This window comes from Anomaloglossus baeobatrachus, chromosome 4, assembly GCF_048569485.1.
Source record: "Anomaloglossus baeobatrachus isolate aAnoBae1 chromosome 4, aAnoBae1.hap1, whole genome shotgun sequence".
In the NCBI taxonomy this organism is placed as follows: domain Eukaryota; kingdom Metazoa; phylum Chordata; class Amphibia; order Anura; family Aromobatidae; genus Anomaloglossus; species Anomaloglossus baeobatrachus.
In genome coordinates, this window is record NC_134356.1 from 47,122,748 (window position 1) to 47,143,943 (window position 21,196).

General features: G+C 44.4%; 1 protein-coding gene across 3 annotated transcripts in view; it reads right to left on the minus strand.

The window, feature by feature from the left end:
• Nucleotides 1-21,196, minus strand: part of SGCD (sarcoglycan delta) — a 1,008,723-nt gene that overhangs the window by 326,551 nt on the left and 660,976 nt on the right. For all 3 annotated transcript variants that reach the window (XM_075344301.1, XM_075344302.1, XM_075344303.1), the window contains one exon: nucleotides 3,516-3,701. In XM_075344301.1, the coding sequence (XP_075200416.1) occupies nucleotides 3,516-3,701 (186 nt within the window). The remainder of the gene's footprint in view (nucleotides 1-3,515; nucleotides 3,702-21,196) is intronic.

Here is a 21,196-nt window from a genome sequence, read left to right on the forward strand (position 1 = left end):
GGTGCAATACTCTGTGGTGCCTGACCAGGTCAGGGGCGCCACATTTACAAAAACATGTTCAGAAATACAATTATGTATATAATATGGGCTGAAAGTGCACACTCCCAGCTGCAATATGAGAGTTTTCACATCCAAATCGGAGAAAGGGTTTAGGAATCATAGCTCTGTAATGCATAGCCTCCTCTTTTTCAAGGGACCAAAAGTAATTGGACAAGGGACTCTAAGGGCTGCAATTAACTCTGAAGGCGTCTCCCTCGTTAACCTGTAATCAATGAAGTAGTTAAAAGGTCTGGGGTTGATTACAGGTGTGTGGTTTTGCATTTGGAAGCTGTTGCTGTGACCAGACAACATGCGGTCTAAGGAACTCTCAATTGAGGTGAAGCAGAACATCCTGAGGCTGAAAAAAAAGAAAAAATCCATCAGAGAGATAGCAGACATGCTTGGAGTAGCAAAATCAACAGTCGGGTACATTCTGAGAAAAAAGGAATTGACTGGTGAGCTTGGGAACTCAAAAAGGCCTGGGCGTCCACGGATGACAACAGTGGTGGATGATCGCCGCATACTTTCTTTGGTGAAGAAGAACCCGTTCACAACATCAACTGAAGTCCAGAACACTCTCAGTGAAGTAGGTGTATCTGTCTCTAAGTCAACAGTAAAGAGAAGACTCCATGAAAGTAAATACAAAGGGTTCACATCTAGATGCAAACCATTCATCAATTCCAAAAATAGACAGGCCAGAGTTAAATTTGCTGAAAAACACCTCATGAAGCAGCTCAGTTCTGGAAAAGTATTCTATGGACAGATGAGACAAAGATCAACCTGTGCCAGAATGATGGGAAGAAAAAAGTTTGGAGAAGAAAGGGAACGGCACATGATCCAAGGCACACCACATCCTCTGTAAAACATGGTGGAGGCAACGTGATGGCATGGGCATGCATGGCTTTCAATGGCACTGGGTCACTTGTGTTTATTGATGACATAACAGCAGACAAGAGTAGCCGGATGAATTCTGAAGTGTACCGGGATATACCTTCAGCCCAGATTCAGCCAAATGCCGCAAAGTTGATCGGACAGCGCTTCATAGTACAGATGGACAATGACCCCAAGCATACAGCCAAAGCTACCCAGGAGTTCATGAGTGCAAAAAAGTGGAACCTTCTGCAATGGCCAAGTCAATCACCAGATCTTAACCCAATTGAGCATGCATTTCACTTGCTCAAATCCAGACTTAAGACGGAAAGACCCACAAACAAGCAAGACCTGAAGGCTGCGGCGGTAAAGGCCTGGCAAAGCATTAAGAAGGAGGAAACCCAGCGTTTGGTGATGTCCATGGGTTCCAGACTTAAGGCAGTGATTGCCTCCAAAGGATTCGCAACAAAATATTGAAAATAAAAATATTTTGTTTGGGTTTGGTTTATTTGTCCAATTACTTTTGACCTCCTAAAATGTGGAGTGTTTGTAAAGAAATGTGTACAATTCCTACAATTCCTATCAGATATTTTTGTTCAAACCTTCAAATTAAACGTTTCAATCTGCACTTGAATTCTGTTGTCGAGATTTCATTTCAAATCCAATGTGGTGGCATGCAGAGCCCAACTGGCGAAAATTGTGTCACTGTCCAAATATTTCTGGACCTAACTGTATCATCCAACATCCAAAACAAGAAAATAAAACTGGAATTCATTCCTCAGTCTGGTGGGAAAAGGGTAAAAATATACCAAGGCAAAAGTGAAATATACCAAGTCAAAGGGGAAATATACCAAGACAAAAGGGAAATATATCAAGGCAAAGGAGAAATATACCAAGGCAAAAGGGAAATATACCAAGGCAAAGGGGAAATATACCAAGACAAAAGGGAAATATATCAAGGCAAAGGGGAAATATACCAAGGCAAAAGGGAAATATACCAAGGCAAAGGGGAAATATACCAAGGCAAAGGGGAAATATACCAAGGCAAAGGGGAAATATACCAAGGCAAAAGGGAAATATACCAAGGCAAAGGGGAAATATACCAAGGCAAAGGGGAAATATACCAAGGCAAAGGGGAAATATATCAAGGCAAAGGGGAAATATATCAAGGCAAAGGGGAAATATATCAAGGCAAAAGGGGAAATATACCAAGGCAAAAGGGAAATATACCAAGGCAAAAGGGAAATATACCAAGGCAAAGAGGAAATATACCAAGGCAAAGGGGAAATATACCAAGGCAAAAGGGAAATATACCAAGGCAAAGGGGAAATATACCAAGGCAAAGGGGAAATATGCCAAGGCAAAAGGGAAATATACCAAGGCAAAAGGGGAAATATACCAAGGCAAAGGGGAAATATATCAAGGCAAAGGGGAAATATACCAAGGCAAAGGTGAAATATACCAAGGCAAAGGTGAAATATACCAAGGCAAAAGGGAAATATACCAAGGCAAAAGGGAAATATACTAAGGCAAAGGGGAAATATACCAAGGCAAAGGGGAAATATACCAAGGCAAAGGGGAAATATGCCAAGGCAAAAGGGAAATATACCAAGGCAAAAGGGGAAATATACCAAGGCAAAGGGGAAATATATCAAGGCAAAGGGGAAATATACCAAGGCAAAGGTGAAATATACCAAGGCAAAGGTGAAATATACCAAGGCAAAAGGGAAATATACCAAGGCAAAAGGGAAATATACTAAGGCAAAGGGGAAATATACCAAGGCAAAAGGGAAATATACCAAGGCAAAGGGGAAATATACCAAGGCAAAGGGGAAATATAAGACACGGCAAAAGGGAATTATTATGATATGATTATTTAAAGTAATTATTCATACCGTTATTTTCTTGATCATTTTCTTTGCATTTTGACATATTTCTAAAAATGTTACTCCCCTTTTTTGCCACGTTGAGTTTACATTTTTTGCAATTTTTAAAAAAAAGTAAACTTGAAAAATGTGAAAAATCCCCAAACTCCGGAAATTTTGGCCTTTTTTAACACCAAACAATTGATACAAAAGCCTTGAGGCTTGTCTCCCACATCACATCTCTGCTCATCAATGTAAATGGTGGAATTTTCGCCTGCTCTTCTACCTGTAGAATCCCGACCTCCTCCGTGCTAGGATCACAGCGGAGGGAGAACCGCAGGTTGCCGACAGTTCATTACGCTGCTCTATGTGCATAATCTAAACCATACGGTGAAATATTTTCTACTTTTTTATTGTCCCGTGTGTTAAGTAACTCAATGCTAACCCCGACCAGGCTTCCTGCTGTATGCCAAATTTGTAACTACGCCTCCCTATGCTCCATCTCAGCTCCCTGCTGCTTCTATGGCACAATTACACTCCGGGAGGGAATTCAGCTTTAAGATAAAGTTCTATCAGAAGTGAATGTAGTCCGTGGCCCGCCATAACCTCCGAATTGTTCTCCCTCCATCTCCCGCAGAGTGATAATCCCATTCCTGCTGCTTTTTTTTTTCTCCACACCATAAGGAAGCAACCCCTCTGTTCCCATTCCGTCTAGATAGTCTGGTTTCCATGGTTACTTACAATAGTAAAGTTCATGACTTTGAGGATCCAGATGGTCATGGCGAGGTTCACTAGGATGAGTATCATGAGGAGCAGAACGAAGAAATAGAGGCATCGCTTCCTCCAGCCGTATATCCCCACCTTGTACACGTGGGGTCCCTCGGTGCTGGAGAGCGTACTCCTGTGAGCATACTGTTCCTGAGGCATCTGGAAGAGAAACATACCGAAAACTAAGAATGCTACATGGGAAATGTACAAAGTCAACGTAACCAAAATGCATTCCATAAAAATGTAACTCTATGGGGTTGTTATAGTCGTCCAAAGTCCAACTTTGTAGGATTCAGTTTACGACTGGCGAGAATAAGAAATGCGCAGGGTTGTGATTTCCAACAATCTCCAAAGACTTCTGGAGTGCTCGTTTATTTGTAGCCTTCATGAATATAGGCAATATGCTTTTCTTACATCCTAACAAATAGCAGATTAGATAGCTGCATAATAACTGTAGACTGTCCCAACATCCACCCAAATTAGTCCTACCCCTTAAAGGGGCTGTCCATTACTTCTCAATTTCAATATTCGCCGATGTGGAATAAAATCATCCTGTTCTCACCTCTGGTGCTAGAGCTGTTCCAGTAATATCGACATTGGGTCTCCCGGGGCTCACATGACGTTGTTAGATCATGTGAGCTCTGCAACCATTCCAGGGATATTGACATTGGGACTACCGAGGCTCACCTGACATTGTTATATCATGTGAGCTCTGCAGCCATTCGAGTGATATTGACATCGGGTCTCCTGGGCCTCACATGAAGTTGTTATATCACGTGAGCTCTGCAGCCATTCCAGGGATATTGACACCGGGTCTCCCGAGGCTCACCTGACATTGTTATATCACGTGAGCTCTGCAGCCAATCGAAGGTCACTTCATTCTCGCTACATCTTAATGAAGTGAGAGCTGTTGCTGCTCTATGTCTTCCTCGGCATGTCAGTCTCCTCTGAAGGAAGAAAGAGTGAAGTGGCTGCTGATTGGCTGTAGGGCTAAATGACATGAATATGTCACGCAAGTTTTGGGTGACACCGTGCTGATGTATCTGGAATGTAGCTGCCCCGTTGGTGAGTATAAGGTGTTTTGATTCTACATGGGGAACTATTGTAATTGAGAAGCGGTTGTCCGAGTACTGGTATACCAACCTTTATACTGCAAATCTTAACCCCAAATACGTTCCACTCACTATAACCCAATAACAGTGCCAGTAACCCATTACTGAGCCAACTCCAATTTACCATAAGACAGCCCAATACTCCCATTACATGTCCCCTTAAAATACCTCCCTACGTGTCAGTAATCATATACCTTTATTAGAAGCAACCTCAGTGTACCTACAGCAATCGCAATACCCCACTACAAGTTCCACTCATAATACATCCATAACAGTGGCAGTAACAGTACCCTAATTACAGACCTCAGTTTATCCATAACACTACCCATCTTCATTTCCATCATGACAGTCTAACTCACAATACCTCAATTCCAGTACCAGTATCAATATTCACCAGGGTCAAAAAAATTACAAGTACCATTATGCCTACAATACCTACATACCCGTAACAATACTCGCTAATACCAGCCACAGTGACCCTATGCACTTGTTCAGGCATTTCAAATACCCCATAATTAATGATGGAGAGCATGGTCAATACCCGATCAAGAATTGGGGGTGCTCGGTTGAGTATTGCGGGTGCTCGGATGTGTTGTTCGTGAAACATCTGACACAAAGCGCCGGCTCACTTCACTGAATGATGGTAACCGGCACCCCGGTGGGAGCCACTTGCAGTCTCTGAATGGCTGTAACTGGGGGTAAAAACAATGTTTTCAGATGTAGCGTGTCCAAAAAAACCAATCCCCTCCCCTTCCCTGGAAATGTTCTCTTTATGGCTGGCTGTATGTGTGCAGAGAGCCAAACTGCCCAATCATTGACTTCCATTATACTCGTTACTCAAGTTGAGCCCGTCCGACCAGCTCGACGCGAGTAACGACCACTCGAGCATTATTTTGAGTACCTAGAACAAAGAATTGTACTGTTCGCCCATCACTACCCATTATGCGTCCACCACCATTGCCTGCCATAGTTATCCATGAGAGTGCCAGTCATACTGCCAATATTAGTGTTCAAAACAGTGCACCCATAACACTGCTAATCTCAAAACCTCCACTCTCCCATAACATTGTCAGTACCAGAACACCCCAGTGCCAGGACCAGTGCTCCGCTACAGGACCCATTATATTGCCCTTATTTTGGAGTTATGGATTAGAGCAATCAGAATCTAATGTGTTGAGACACCTTGCATCTTAGAATTACGTCCAAAACTGTGGTTGTCCACACATGAGTAGCCTTCCTCCTCTTACCTCAACAGAGAGGGGTCCTCTGATGAGACCCCATATAATACCTCATAATTTGAAACCCAAGGAGTACCACGTGCATTCTAGTTATGTCCAAATTTCTTCCTGAAGCGCTCACGGATCCAATTTGTAGGCATTTCCGCATTTTACCCCTTTTATTCTATACGGTTTTTGCTTTTATATGTGTCTTTTTATTATTTCATCTTATGTAACTCTACCTCTACCTTACTTTTTTGTATATTAAATCTAAAAATTTTACAAAATTGTTCTTTGCATTTCCAAATGTATCCACAACAATGAAGAGGGAAAGTTTAGCCTGGTGGTGTTATTAGAGTAAAGCTAGGTGGTGGATGTGCTTGTGTATTGTCCCGATGGCTATAGCATAGGTGGGAACCGGTGCTCCTAAGCTGTCCCTCAAGATAGGGGGCTCTATGCTATCCCTAATCTCAGGGATACTCTTGATGGTTTAGAGGTCTGAGTCTCATTCCTGACCCTGCTCCTAACCAGTTCTGATCTAATTCCCCCTCCCCTCAGGGAAGGACGAGACAGGAGTGTGATGAAACCCACAAATAAAGACAGACAAAGGAAAATCAAATCTCTGCGACACAGCACACAAACACAAAAGTAAAGGCAATACGAGGTTCATGAAGAAGAACAAGAGTAGGAAGGAAGCTACAAAACAACAGGGGTACACTTCACAACCGCACCAAGCAATGAGCACAACTTTTACCAGTAAGTCTGGGACACCACACCTCACAGATGAACATAAAATAAAGTATAGCTGGCATGGGTTGAAGCTTTCAACAAGCATAAATAGGAGGGGAGCAGATGTGATAGGCCTCCCCACAACATGTGACCAAAACAGACCAGCAGAGATTAACGCTTGCTAGCCTGCTTATGAATCAGCACAGAGCAGGTTGACCCCTGAGTCCGCCATGACTGTCGGCAAAGGTTGTGCAAAACTCTGTGACAATTATTCAGTGCAGGCGTCCTGCTGTCCTGTCAAAGTGACGGCTGGTACAAGCGTGAAGTGTAAAGGATGTGTGAACTGGCTGTGGGGTGCATGTAGCTTATTGTAGCCTTTATTGGATGAACGAAACGAGAAGTGGAGTTCTCTTTACGCATCTGAGATACGTTTTCAGCGAGTGGGTGGTGTCCGTGACATTGCCCCATTACTGAGCCCACCCTACCACACCTATAACATTACCAGACACAATCCCCCCATAACTGCATAGGTCTAAATATCCCAAAACAGTATCCTACTATATAAATAAAATGAGGAATCATCTCCAATCCTGAGAAAAAAACATCTAAGTAAAGAGCAAAAATGTATACGTGGAAGCTTTGACTAAACTATGTTGACGTCAAGGACATCTTGATGTCTCCACTGACATTATAAGCCACATTTCAGTCAGGACAATCCATGTGTGAGCCGCAGGTCAACTTTAATATAGGTATTTTCAGGCCTTTCTACCGTGACCATGGAAACCATCATCTGGATGGACAATGTGCTTCTTTTTTGGAACCCGTCAACCTTTCTTTTATTATCGTGTGTCTCCTGTAATTAATATAGAAAGTGTTCCCCGTTACTATCTAATTACTATACTTATCACAGAATCACTTTGTAAGGACGGAACGACCAGTCTCGGGTATACTTAGGGTACCTTCACACTTAGCGATGCAGCAGCGATCCGACCAGCGATCTGACCTGGTCAGGATCGCTGCTGCATCGCTACATGGTCGCTGGTGAGCTGTCAAACAGGCAGATCTCACCAGCGACCACTGAACAGCCCCCAGCCAGCAGCGACGTGCAAGCGACGCTGCGCTTGTACGGAGCCGCCGACTGGAAGCTGCGGAGACTGGTAACTAAGGTAAACATCGGGTATGGTTACCCGATGTTTACATTAGTTACCAGCGCTGTGTGCAGGGAGCAGGGAGCCGCGCACACTGAGCGCTGGCTCCTTGCTCTCCTAGCTGCTGTACACATCGGGTTAATTAACCCGATGTGTAATGCAGCTACATGTGCAGAGAGCAAGGAGCCGCGCACACTGCTTAGCGCTGGCTCCTTGCTCTCCTAGCTGCTATACACATCGGGTTAATTAACCCGATGTGTACAGCAGCTACATGTGCAGAGAGCCGGAGCCGGCAGCACAGGCAGCGTGAGAGCTGCAGAGGCTGGTAACTAAGGTAAATATCGGGTAACCACCTTGGATACCCGATGTTTATCTTGGTTACAAGCTTACCTCAGCTGTCAGACGCCGGCTCCTGCTCCCTGCTCGCTTCATTTGTCGCTCTCTTGCTGTCACACACAGCGATCTGTGTGTCACAGCGGGAGAGCGGCTTTGAAGAAAACGAACCAGGGCTGTGTGTAACGAGCAGCGATCTCGCAGCAGGGGCCAGATCGCTGCTCAGTGTCACACACAGCGAGATCGCTAATGAGGTCACTGCTGCGTCACAAAAAGCGTGACTCAGCAGCGATCTCGGCAGCGAGCTCGCTGTGTGTGAAGCACCCCTTAGTTTTTCTAAGATGTTTTCCTAATCTCCTGTCTTTCTAAGTCTCTTAAGACGATGCTTGTCTTTACCTAGTTTTTCTTTTCAAGAATACAGTCTGGGTTTTCGCAGAGGCATTTAAACGGATTATACAGGATTAGAAAAACGTACTTGCTTTCTTTCATGTCAACGGAGCACAGCTGCAATACCGGACACAACCTATGGATAGGTGTGGCGCTGCTTTTTTTTAATACAGCAGCCATGTTTTTCTACTTTTGGACACTGTATAGACAAATGTATTTAAGACACACATCTTAATGACTAAATTCAGATTTTTCATTCAGTCCCATTGCCCCCAATACATATCATGCGACTCCCCTCACCCCTTGTGTATAACATCCACTGCCCTCGCCCCCTTTGTATAACAACCGTCCCCCCTCGCCCCCTGTGTATAACATCTGCCCCCCTCATCCCCTGTGTACAACATCCCCCGCCCTCGTCCCGTTTATAACATCCACTGCCTTCGTCCCCTGTGTATAAAAAGCACCCCCCCGCCCTCTGCATATAACGTCCGCCTCTCCTCGCCCCCTGTGTATAATATCCAGCCCACCTTGCACTCTGTGTATAACATCCGCCCCTCCTTGCCCCCTGTGTATAACATCCGCCCCTCCTCGCCCCCTGTGTATAAAATCTGTCCCTTCGGCCCCAGTGTATAACATCCAGTCCTTCACCCCCAATATATAACCTCCGGCATCTCACCACTGGTGTATAACATCCAGCTCTCACCCCCGATTTATAACATCTGTCCCCTCACCCCAGTGTATAACTTCCGACCTTCACGCCTGAAATATACCCTCCGGCCCCTCACCACTGGTGTATAACTTCTGGCCCCTCACCAACATTTGCCCCCTCACCCCCAGTGTATAACATCCGGCCCTTTACTCCCTGGTATAACATCTAGCCCCTCAGCCCCAGTGTATAACATCCTTCCCCTCACCCCCAGTGTATAACGTCCGGTCCCTCGCTATGCCGTCTGCCCTTACTAATGTAGTAGAACGGCTGGTGGTGCAGAGCTCACTGATACCAGCATATCCTGTAAAAGGAGCCCCCGTTGTAACAAGTCAGTTCATGACATTTCTTCCCTCATGTGGAGACCGCGTAACATTACACAGTGTGGGGCCGATTGCTGAGGACCTAAGGGCAAAAAAGTCACCAACGCTCTGATGACTCCATAACTGCAGTGTCCAGACCTCCTCTGGTGACATCAGCACAAACATGGCGCCCACCATGAGCTTCATGGCCGAGCAGCTGTAGCCGTACATCACCAAGCACAATGCCGAGCGTCGGATGGAGTGGTGTAAAGCCGCCTACACTGGAGTCTGTAGGAAACCTGTTATTTGCAGTGACGGATCACACTGCGCTATCTAGCATCTGATGGACGAGTCTGAGTTTGCTGAATGCCAGGAGGACATTATCCGCCTGACTGCATTGTGCCCGCTGTACAGTTTGGTGGAGGCTATGAGGGTATTTTTCATGGATGCGCTTCAGGCTTTAGTTCCAGTGAAGGGATATCATGAGAACAGTTTGTAGTCCATTTTCTGTTCCACATGACTGTGCCCAGTGCACGCGGTCCATAAAGACATGTTTTGGTGAGTTTTGTGTGGAAGAACATGACCAACCGCACAGTGCCAGGACCACAAAGCCATCCAACACCTTTAGGATGACCTAGAATGGAGATTGTAATCCCGGCCTTTCCCCAACATCAGCGTCTGTCCTCACAAATGCTCCTCTGGATGAACTGGAAAAAATTCCCAAAGACACCTCCGAAATCTTGTGGAAATCCTCCCCAGAAGAGTGACGACCGTTATAGCTGTAATGAAGGGAGGGGGGGGGGGGGCAACTTTCTATTCTTGTCTGTGGATGTAAAATGGGATGTGATAATAGCTCCTGTAGGTATAATGTACAAGGGGCCCATTATGTTTGTTTCTATAGCATACATCATCCTTAGGATATGTTCACGTTGCGTTTTTTTCAGAGTTTTTTTTCTGCAGCCAAAACCTTCACTCTTGGCTGTAAAAAAAAAGCTATTTGCTGGGTTTTACATGTGTGATTCGTCTACAGGAAGTTAATAAATATAGTTTGTTCCAAATGGAATGCTCCAGATTCTCAACTAGCTCAAAAGATGGTCAGTTTTATAGCTTCTCTAATCAGCAAAACTGTTTTCAGCTGTGCTAACATACTTGCACAAGGGTTTACAAAGGATTTCTAAACATCCATTAGCCTTCTAACAGTTAGCAAACACAATGTAATATTAGAACACTGGAGTGGTGGTTGTTGGAAATGGGCCTCTATAAACGTATGTAGATATTGCATTAAAAACCAGACGTTTGAAGCTAGAATAATCAATTACCACATTAACAATGTATAGTGTGTATTTCTGTTTAATCTAATGTTAGCTTCATTGAAAAAAAAGTGCTTTTCTTTCAAAAATAAGGAAATATCTAAGAGACCCTATACTTTTGAACTGTAGAGTACATCTGTGTTTTAACAACAGGATATATGCAGAGGGACAACCATGGGGTACTGTTTAGGTCCATCAGGTTTGAGTATATGGACAATCCTCAGATCATGTAACCCTTCAAAGGCCCCCAGTCATCCGGTCCTGCTAACTTTAGTGGGACTGTATAACATGACATTTATGGAGGCCTTCTGGCAGATGATGTCAGCAGGAGGTAATGATAAAGGACAGGCAGTTCAATTGTACTTCCATAATCCTTTTATTTTCAGGAGATATAAGCTGGTTGGTTTTGACAAATGTTTTCTCCTTCCTGCCCATTAAAAACCACGTGTATAGGAAGTTGGAATTTGGCCAACAGCTACACTGATGAGCAAAAGAGTAACAATATTTAGAACTTTTGATTTTTCCATACAAAGCCATCTACAACCTGTCTCCTCCTTACATCTGTGACCTAGTCTCCCGGTACCTACCTACACGCAACCTCAGATCCTCACAAGATCTCCTTCTCTGCTCCTCTCTTATCTCCTCTTCCCACAATCGCGAACAAGATTTCTCCCGTGCCTCCCCCATACTCTGGAACTCTCTGCCCCAACATATCAGACTCTCACCTACCATGGAAAGCTTCAAGAGGAACCTCAAGACCCATCTCTTCCAACAAGCCTACAACCTACAATAACCCTCAGTCCAGTACACCACTGTGCAACCAGCTCTGTCCTCACCTATTGTACCCTCACCCATTCCCTGTAGACTGTGAGCCCTAGCAGTCAGGGTCCTCTCTCCTCCTATAGACTGTGAGCCCTCGCGGGCAGGGTCCTCTCTCCTCCTATACCAGTCTGTTTTGTACTGTTAATGATTGTTGTACGTATACCCTCTTTCACTTGTAAAGCGCCATGGAATAAATGGCGCTATAATAATAAATAATAATAATTTTCAGGCTCCATATCTCACCACCCACTACAGCTTCTTAAGTGACACTACTTTCATTTTATAGACAATCATCTTGGCTATCTCATAAATTGTGAGATATGGAGCCTGAAAGTCAAAAGTTCAAAACATTGTTACCCTTTTGCTCGTCAGTATATCTCATACATGCGTATGTCCAGCTTAAAGGGAATCTACATTTTTCTAAATATGTAAATGAGTTATTAATATCTATGGGCCGGACATAGATCTCCCTGAATTTCTGTCTTCAGAATTTATTGTAAATGAAAGAAGGCGTTACCAGTGTGAGACATGTAATGACTGACAGTATGCTCTCCAGTGTGAGACATGTAATGACTGACAGTCTGCTCTCCAGTGTGAGACATGTAATGATTATTGAATGTTCTCAGTGAGAGGAACAACATTATAATCTTGTGATATCTTTTAATGCCGGGGTGGGGAACCTCCGACCCGCGGGCTGCATGCGGCCCGCCATGACCTTTTATGCGGCCCCATGGCACATTCCCGGGGGCTGTAGTGCTGGGGCCGCCAGCCCTTTAAATGACCACATGCACTGTTTGGGAGAACCAATGGGCTCTCCCGCTGTCCAGTAGCGTAATCAGCGGTGTGTGCCTGCCCCTCTGTCCCTTCGTGCTGTGTGTGTGCCTCCAGAGCGATGTGCATGCCCCTCTTTCCCCTCGTGCTGTGTGTGCCCGTCCCTCTGTCCTCCGGAGCGATCTACCCGCCCCTCTTTCCCCTCGTGCTGTGTGTGCCCGCCCCTCTGCCCTCCGGAGCGATCTGCCCGCCCCTCTTTCTCCTCGTGTGGTGTGCCCGCCCCTCTGCCCTCCGGAGCGATCTGCCCCCTCTGCCCTCGGCGCGATGTGCCCGCCCCTATGTCCTGTCGTGTGGTGTGACCGCACCTTTCAACTCCAGAGCGATCTGCCCGCCCCTCTGCCCTCCGGCCTGCACTGTCTCCGGCGCTGTGTGTGCGCGTCTGCACTCTGCTCCCCGTCCAGTACTTTGTGTACCCTCCCCCCAGAGTTGTGTGCAACGATCAGTGCTGTGTCCCTCACCCCATGCTGTCTATCACCTCAGGTTTGTGGCTCCCCGGTAATGTCAGGGCTCTGCATGTGCTGTGTGCAGAGCCTTGACATTACTGGGGGGCAGTGCTGTGTGCCCTCCCAATGCTGTGCATCACCCCCAGTGTTGTGTTCCCCCAGTGATGTCTGTGCCCCCCTCAGTGATGGCTTTGCCCCCAGCTCCTCTTGTGATGTGTATGTCCCCCAGCCCCTCTTGCGTTCTGTATGCCCCCCAGCAGCTCTTGCGTTGTGTATGCCCCCCAGCCCCTCTTGTGTTGTGTATGCCCCCCAGTGTCTCCTGTTATGTGTATGCCCCCCAGCATCTCTTGCGTTGTGTATGCCCCCCAGCCCCTCTTGCGTTGTGTATGAACCCCAGCCCCTCTTGCGTTGTGTATGCCCCCCAGCCCCTCTTGCGTTGTGTATGCCCCCCAGCCCCTCTTGCGTTGTGTATGACCCCCAGCCCCTCTTGTGTTGTTTGCCTTCAGCGTCTCCTGTGACTTATACATCACATTGGAGATGCTGGGGGCATATACATCACAGGAGACACTGGGGACATACACAACACAGGAGGGGCTGTGGGCATTTACATCACAGGAGGGGCTGGGAGCATATATAGCTCCTCATGTGATGTATGTGCCTCCAGTGTCTCCTGTGTTGTGTGTATATACAGCAGTCCCAGCGTTTCCTTTCTGTGGTGTATACGTCAGTCCCAACGTTTCCTTTCTGTTGTGTATACGTCAGTCCCAGCGTTTTCAATGTGATGTATATGCCCCCAGCCCCTCCAGTGATGTATGTGCCTTCAGTGACTCCTGTAATGTATATAGAGCAGTCCCAGTGTCTCCTATGTGCTGTGTGTGCCTCCAGTGTCTCCTATGTGCTGTGTGTGCCTTCAGCGTCTCCTATGTGTTGTGCGTGCCTCCAGCGTCTCCTATGTGCTGTGTGTGCCTCCAGTGTCTCCTGTGTGCTGTGTGTGCCTCCAGTGTCTCCTATGTGTTGTGTGTGCCTCCAGTGTCTCCTATGTGTTGTGCGTGCCTCCAGCGTCTCCTATGTGCTGTGTGTGCCTCCAGTGTCTCCTATGTGCTGTGTGTGCCTCCAGTGTCTCCTATGTGTTGTGCGTGCCTCCAGCGTCTCCTATGTGTTGTGCGTGCCTCCAGCGTCTCCTATGTGTTGTGCGTGCCTCCAGCGTCTCCTATGTGTTGTGCGTACCTCCAGCGTCTCCTATGTGTTGTGTGTGCCTCCAGCGTCTCCTATGTGCTGTGTGTGCCTCCAGTGTCTCCTATGTGCTGTGTGTGCCTCCAGCGTCTCCTATGTGTTGTGCGTGCCTCCAGCGTCTCCTATGTGTTGTGCGTGCCTCCAGCGTCTCCTATGTGTTGTGTGTGCCTCCAGCGTCTCCTATGTGATGTATATGATTTAGCAAATATTATTATCACAAAGAGTTGACTGCGCTTCAGACCGAGACAGAAAAGCAGTTGTGAGAAGAAACATGATTAGTATCATCCAACATCACAGCCGCACCAAATAGAAGCCGCTCCGGCCGCCATAATAGGGGGGAGTTAATTGTTTGACCAAATATAGCCGGGTAATTTTCACATTGATAATTTTGTGCGGCCCCCGAAGGTTGGTAGAAATTTCCAAATGGCCCCCGGCTGAAAAAAGGTTCCCCACCCCTGTTTTAATGGCTAAATTTTAGTTAGCCATTAAAAGGTATCACAAGATTATAATTTTGTTCCTCTCACTGAGAACATTCAATATTTTTTCAACTGGCTAACACGGTACCAAAACCTTTTCACTTATAACTAGACATGTAATGACTGACAGTCTGCTCTTTTGATCTACATGTCTCACACTGGTATTGCCTCCTTTCATTTAAAATAGTCTCTGGAGGCAGATTCTAAGGTAGATCTGTGTTTGGCTCAACAGCTCATTTACATATAAAAAAAAATTGTATTTCTCTGGAATAAAACATTGGATCACAGATATCAAGGTATCGTTTTATTCAATCTTCTATGACCTATATGCCTGTATAGACAGATTAGAAAGTTTGATCATATTGTTAATGTCTCTTTAAAACAGATAGAGAAAAGACCCTAACAATTCAAGGGTTAAACAGCCAGATCGTTGATCCCCTCTTAACCCTGGTGATTCAGCGGGATCTAGGCTCTCAAGAGATAGCTGTGCCCTTGCTCCAGGCCGTTACTGGACATCCATCTAGGGCTTATTTTACATCGCTGTTAAAAATAACACTGTAAAAAGCAAATGTCTCATGCAAACCACATACATATAATATGTCATAAAGGAGGCTTCCAGTTCGGAAACCAGACAGAAGAGTCACTCTGCAAGAAAGGCTCCCATTACCGTTCCTCTTGTAAAGGGGCCTTTCCTAACATACGCTGCCACTTTTAGCTTGGATTGGACTATGTCAAGTGTGCAGGAACACATAATGTTCATGTTTAGTTTTCTTCCTTTCAGATTTAGTGCAGAAAAAAAATCTGCAGCATGTCAATTTTTTCAGCGCTTTTGCCTGCGTTTTTAACAATTAAAAGCAATGCATAAGGCTGCTTTCACACTACGTTTATTTAACATGCGTCCTGAACGTTTTTTTGCTGCAAAAGCGGATCCTGCTTTTACAGCAAAAAACGCATGTAAACGCATGTCTTACTTTGCAGGATCCTGTCACTGGATGTTTAGGGGCGGGCATTGGAGTCATGTGATCGGGAGTGAGGGGAACTAAACGTGATAGACTGGGAGCCGGCTTCTGACAGCTGCAGACGCTCGTAACCAAGGTAAACATCGGGCTTGGATACCCGATATTTATCTTGGTTACGAGTGTCTGCAGCTGCTAGGAGCCGGGCTGCCTGCACACGTAACCAACGTAAACATCGGGTAACTAAGAGAAGTGGTTACCCGATATTTACCTTGGTTACGAGTGTCCGCAGCTCTCAGGTGGGAGAGAAAGGGAGGGGAGGAAGGGGGAAAGACAGAGATAGAGAGGGTGAGGGAGGGAGGAGGAGAGAGAGACAGATCACGCGAGACTGGTCCTGGGCATGCTCAGTACTTTCTGGGCATGCTCAGTACAAAAGCAGGATCCTGTTACAATGCAACTCAATGCATTCTGCTAGGCAGGATCCAGCGCTCATTGAAATGCATTGCAGCTCGCGGCGAAATGTGAAGGATCCTGTGAGATGCGTTATTTTGACAAAGGTAAAAAACGCTACAAGTAGCGTTTTTGAAACATGTTAAAATAACGCAAAAGTACGGATCCTGTGTCTAACGCACTCAAACGCATGCGAACGCAGGTGGACGCGAGTCCATTGCAAATGCATTGAAGTGAAAACGCATTTGCACTGGATCCGTTTTTCCGCTAAAAAAACGTTATGGACGGATGTTAAATAAACGTAGTGTGAAACCAGCCTAACACAAGCAAAAAACACAAGGAAAAAAAGTGTTAAAAATGCATAAAAAAAATGTAAAAATGAATAAAAAAAAGTATAAACAATGAGGCAATGTGCAATACAGGGTAATATTGTGGTACCGTGTTAGTATTTCAATTGATTTTTCTGGCTATGTCCCAAGAATAACAAAAGTATTTTAGGAGTGATACCTTTATCTGGTTAGCCTATAAAGGTATCACTCCTAAAATACTTTTGTCATTCTTGGGACATAGTATTTCAATTGAAACAATGAGGCAAAAATGTGTTAAAAATTAGGCAAAAACACATGAAAAACAAGGTAAAAAATACATAAAAAGGTATAAAAAATGAGGCAACAATGCATAAAAAATGTGGTAAAAATTAGGCAAAAATGACACAAATACAAGGTAAAAAATAAAAATGCATAAAAAAGTATACAAAATAAGGCAAAAATGCATAAAAAAAGTATACAAAATAAGGCAAAAATGCATAAAAAATATGATAAACATGCGGCAAAAACGCATCAAAAACAAGGAAAAAATGAATAAAAAAAGGTATCAAAAATGGATAAAAAGAAGTGTTAAAAATTAGGCAAAAATGCAGCAAAAACAAGATAAAAATGCATAAAAAAGTATATAAAATAAGGCAAAAACGCATCAAAATCATGGTAAAAGTGTGTCAAAAATGCATGAAAAATGCATATTTTTGAGCTGCATTTTTCCTGCCAAGAGATGCAGAAATTCAACCAAATTCTCAATATACGTACATGCCCTTAGAGTATGATAAATACTAATTCTTACTAAGACCAATATGACTAACACAGACATATCAGGTGACCTTGATAAATGCATGGTTTTATTGTCATAAACATATATGTTTTCTTCATGGTTAGAGGAAATTCTACCTATAGGACCCCAATAGATCCTGAGAATGAAGGGGCCGTAACATACAGTTTCCTGTATAGCTGGGTGGCAGATGAGAAAAACCTGTACACGGACACAGAACTAAATCAGCGCTGTGGCATCAAAAGTCTCATAACATGGGTGAGTTAGGACCCTTATGGATCACTTTAAACCACTTTAAAGGAAATAGCTTTAAAGGGGTTTTCCTCTTCTTAAATGCTGTGGTCCACAAGTAAAATAGAAAATACTCACCTCCCGCGCTTGCACCGTTCATACACCAATGCTCACATCACCCTAGAGTAAATCAGTGGCAACTAATGGGCTGTAGCATAATAGCGCTCACATGTCCACTAGACATCTGAGTTTTCTCCACGGTAAGTGTGAACGAAGCAGTCCATTAGCGGCCAATGTCATTGCTCGATGCAGAAGGAGAGTGCAAGCGGTTTTTGTCTTTTTTTACTCGGGGTCTTCAGAATTTAAAGGGAACATGTCAGATCCCCCATGCCCTCCAACCTAGCAGCATTCATACCTGGGTGCCCAAAGTCCCTCTCTAACCAGCCTTGTATAACATTATTCACTAACTTGAATGTTTAAAAAACAACTTTGAACCCTCCCTATGCTAATTAGGGCCTTGATTAGTCATAGGTTCATTAGTTCCCAAGACTAGTCGGCCCTTTTTTCATGTTGTCACGCCCCATGTTGTCTACGAGCCGGCGTCACTCCTAGTTAATGGAGATCTTGCGCATGCGCGCGGCCCATTTTGGCTTCAAAAGTCGGGTGAGCACTTCCTTTCTTCATTAGGCGTGCTGCTCATAACCGGAAGTTTAGAAGATGTGAGTGTGAGATGTCTTCTGAACTTTTGATTATGTGTAATGCGCCTAATGAAGAAGAGAAGCGTACACTCGGCTTCAAAGGCTGAAATGAGCCGAGCGCATGCGCGAGATTTCGTGGAGTTGCAATGATATCAGTTTGTGGAAATCATGGTATCACTCCCATAGGGGCATGATAACAAGGAAAGAGGACCGACTAGTCGGAGGAAACAATGCCCCTGCAACTAGTCAAGACTCTAATTAGCATAGGGAACGCGAAGTTTATGTGATTTTTTTGAACATTCATATTAATGAATAGCGTTATATAGGGCTGGTAAGGGAGGAAATTTGGGCATCCGATCATGCACAAACCATCCTAATTGTCCATATTCCAAATTATGAGTCTGATATATGCATGCATACAACACCCACACAGCGATCAGATCAATAACTAGAGTTTGCTCCAATCAGTGCGTGAAAAATTAGTGTTTTATTTAAGGAAGTCAAAAGGCATTTATACCTGACACTTGGGAAAGACTTTTTGGAATCCTTCCAAGGGCGCACTTAATTATATTAATTATATTATTTCTGTTTTCCAAGCAACTCTTATGTAGAAGATTAATGTAATATTAAAACACAGGAAAAAGGAGACAGACAGATGTCCCAACATTTCCTGATTCTGTATTCTTCTAAGATGTGAGAACAATCAGAAATAAGATACGTTACTTCATTCAATAAATTCCAGAAACTAAACTATAGCAACAAATGTCTCTGGATGCAGATATGGTTGCAAGCGCCATCTTGGCCTTCATTTTGGGTATCTTCATATAATCATGTCCATAACACAGGTATAAATGCTGCTGGGTTGGAGGGCATAGGGGACCTGACAGGTTCTCTATAAGAAGGACTTATAAAAGTAGCACTTATTTTATTTACAGTTATATGAAAAAGTTTGGGCACCCCTATTAATGTTAACCTTTTTTCTTTATAACAATTTGTGTTTTTGCAACAGCTATTTCACTTTCATATATCTAATAACTGATGGACTGAGTAATATTTCTGGATTGAAATGAGGTTTATTGTACTAACAGAAAATGTGCAATCCGCATTTAAACAAAATTTGACCGGTGCAAAAGTATGGGCACCCTTATCAATTTCTTGATTTGAACACTCCTAACTACTTTTTACTGACTTACTAAAGCACTAAATTGGTTTTGTAACCTCATTGAGCTTTGAACTTCATAGGCAGGTGTATCCAATCATGAGAAAAGGTATTTAAGGTGGCCACTTGCAAGTAGTTCTCCTATTTGAATCTCCTATGAAGAGTGGCATCATGGGCTCCTCAAAACAACTCTCAAATGATCTGAAAACAAAGATTATTCAACATAGTTGTTCAGGGGAAGGATACAAAAAGTTGTCTCAGAGATTTAAACTGTCAGTTTCCACTGTGAGGAACATAGTAAGGAAATGGAAGAACACAGGTACAGTTCTTGTTAAGCCCAGAAGTGGCAGGCCAAGAAAAATATCAGAAAGGCAGAGAAGAAGAATGATGAGAACAGTCAAGGACAATCCACAGACCACCTCCAAAGACCTGCAGCATCATCTTGCTGCAGATGGTGTCAATGTGCATTTGTCAACAATACAGCGCACGTTGCACAAGGAGAAGCTGTATGGGAGAGTGATGCGAAAGAAGCCGTTTCTGCAAGCACGCCACAAACAGAGTCGCCTGAGGTATGCAAAAGCACATTTGGACAAGCCAGTTACATTTTGGAAGAAGGTCCTGTGGACTGATGAAACAAAGATTGAGTTGTTTGGTCATACAAAAAGGCGTTATGCATGGAGGCAAAAAAACACGGCATGCCAAGGAAAGCACTTGCTACCCACAGTAAAATTTGGTGGAGGTTCCATCATGCTTTGGGGCTGTGTGGCCAATGCCGGCACCGGGAATCTTGTTAAAGGTGAGGGTCTCATGGATTCAACTCAGTATCAGCAGATTCTTGACAATAATGTGCAAGAATCAGTGACGAAGTTGAAGTTACACAGGGGATGGATATTTCAGCAAGACAATGATCCAAAACCCAGCTCCAAATCTACTCAGGCATTCATGCAGAGGAACAATTACAATGTTCTGGAATGGCCATCCCAGTCCCCAGACCTGAATATCATTGAAAATCTGTGGGATGATTTGAAGAGTGCTGTCCATGCTCGGCAGCCATCAAACTTAACTGGAATTGTTTTGTAAACAGGAATGGTCAAATATACCTTCATCCAGGATCCAGGAACTCATTAAAAGCTACAGGAAGAGACTAGAGGCTGTTATTTTTGCAAAAGGAGGATCTACAAAATATTAATGTCACTTTAATGTTGAGGTGCCCATACTTTTGCACCGGTCAAATTTTGTTTAAATGCGGATTGCACATTTTCTGTTAGTACAATAATCCTCATTTCAATCCAGAAATATTACTGAGTCCATCAGTTATTAGATATATGAAACTGAAATAGCTGTTGCAAAAACCCAAATTGTTATAAAGAAAAAAGGTTAACATTAATAGGGGTGCTCAAACTTTTTCACATGACTGTAATACTACTGCCTTCGCTCAGATCCCAACAACTCCACTGATTGCCCCCCAAAATCCCGCGTGGCCAGATGGAAGTATTATGCGAAAAGTTGTATATGGTCTCAATAGCAAGTCTACGAGTTGTACTCCGCTCATGCAGGAGCTCAGCACTTTTGCCTGTGGATCATTTCTTCTGTCACGGGTGATATGGAGATGAGACAGGGGCCCCTTGGCTGGCCCTAAGACTTGTGACCCTGCGCTGTCCCTTATCTGGAAGGTAGGTTTGATGGTAACCAGCTTCGAACCCCCAGCGTGGTCCTAACTCCTGTCCAGACCCTGATTGTACTCTCCCTCTCCCAAAACCTTGGGCACAAACCCCACAAAATGACACAGACAAGGGAGAACGAAAACTTGTACACACAGCACTCAGAACACACAGGAGAGTCAATATGTGTACTGGGGGACAACGCAAAAGGGGAGGAAGTAATGCACAACAGGGAAATATTCACACCACAAAGATCACCAGAAAGAGGAGAAACACCAAGACAGGGATCACAAAAGCTATCATCGGCACATACAGGAAGAAAGGCGTGCTTAATGTAGGGAGGAGACAG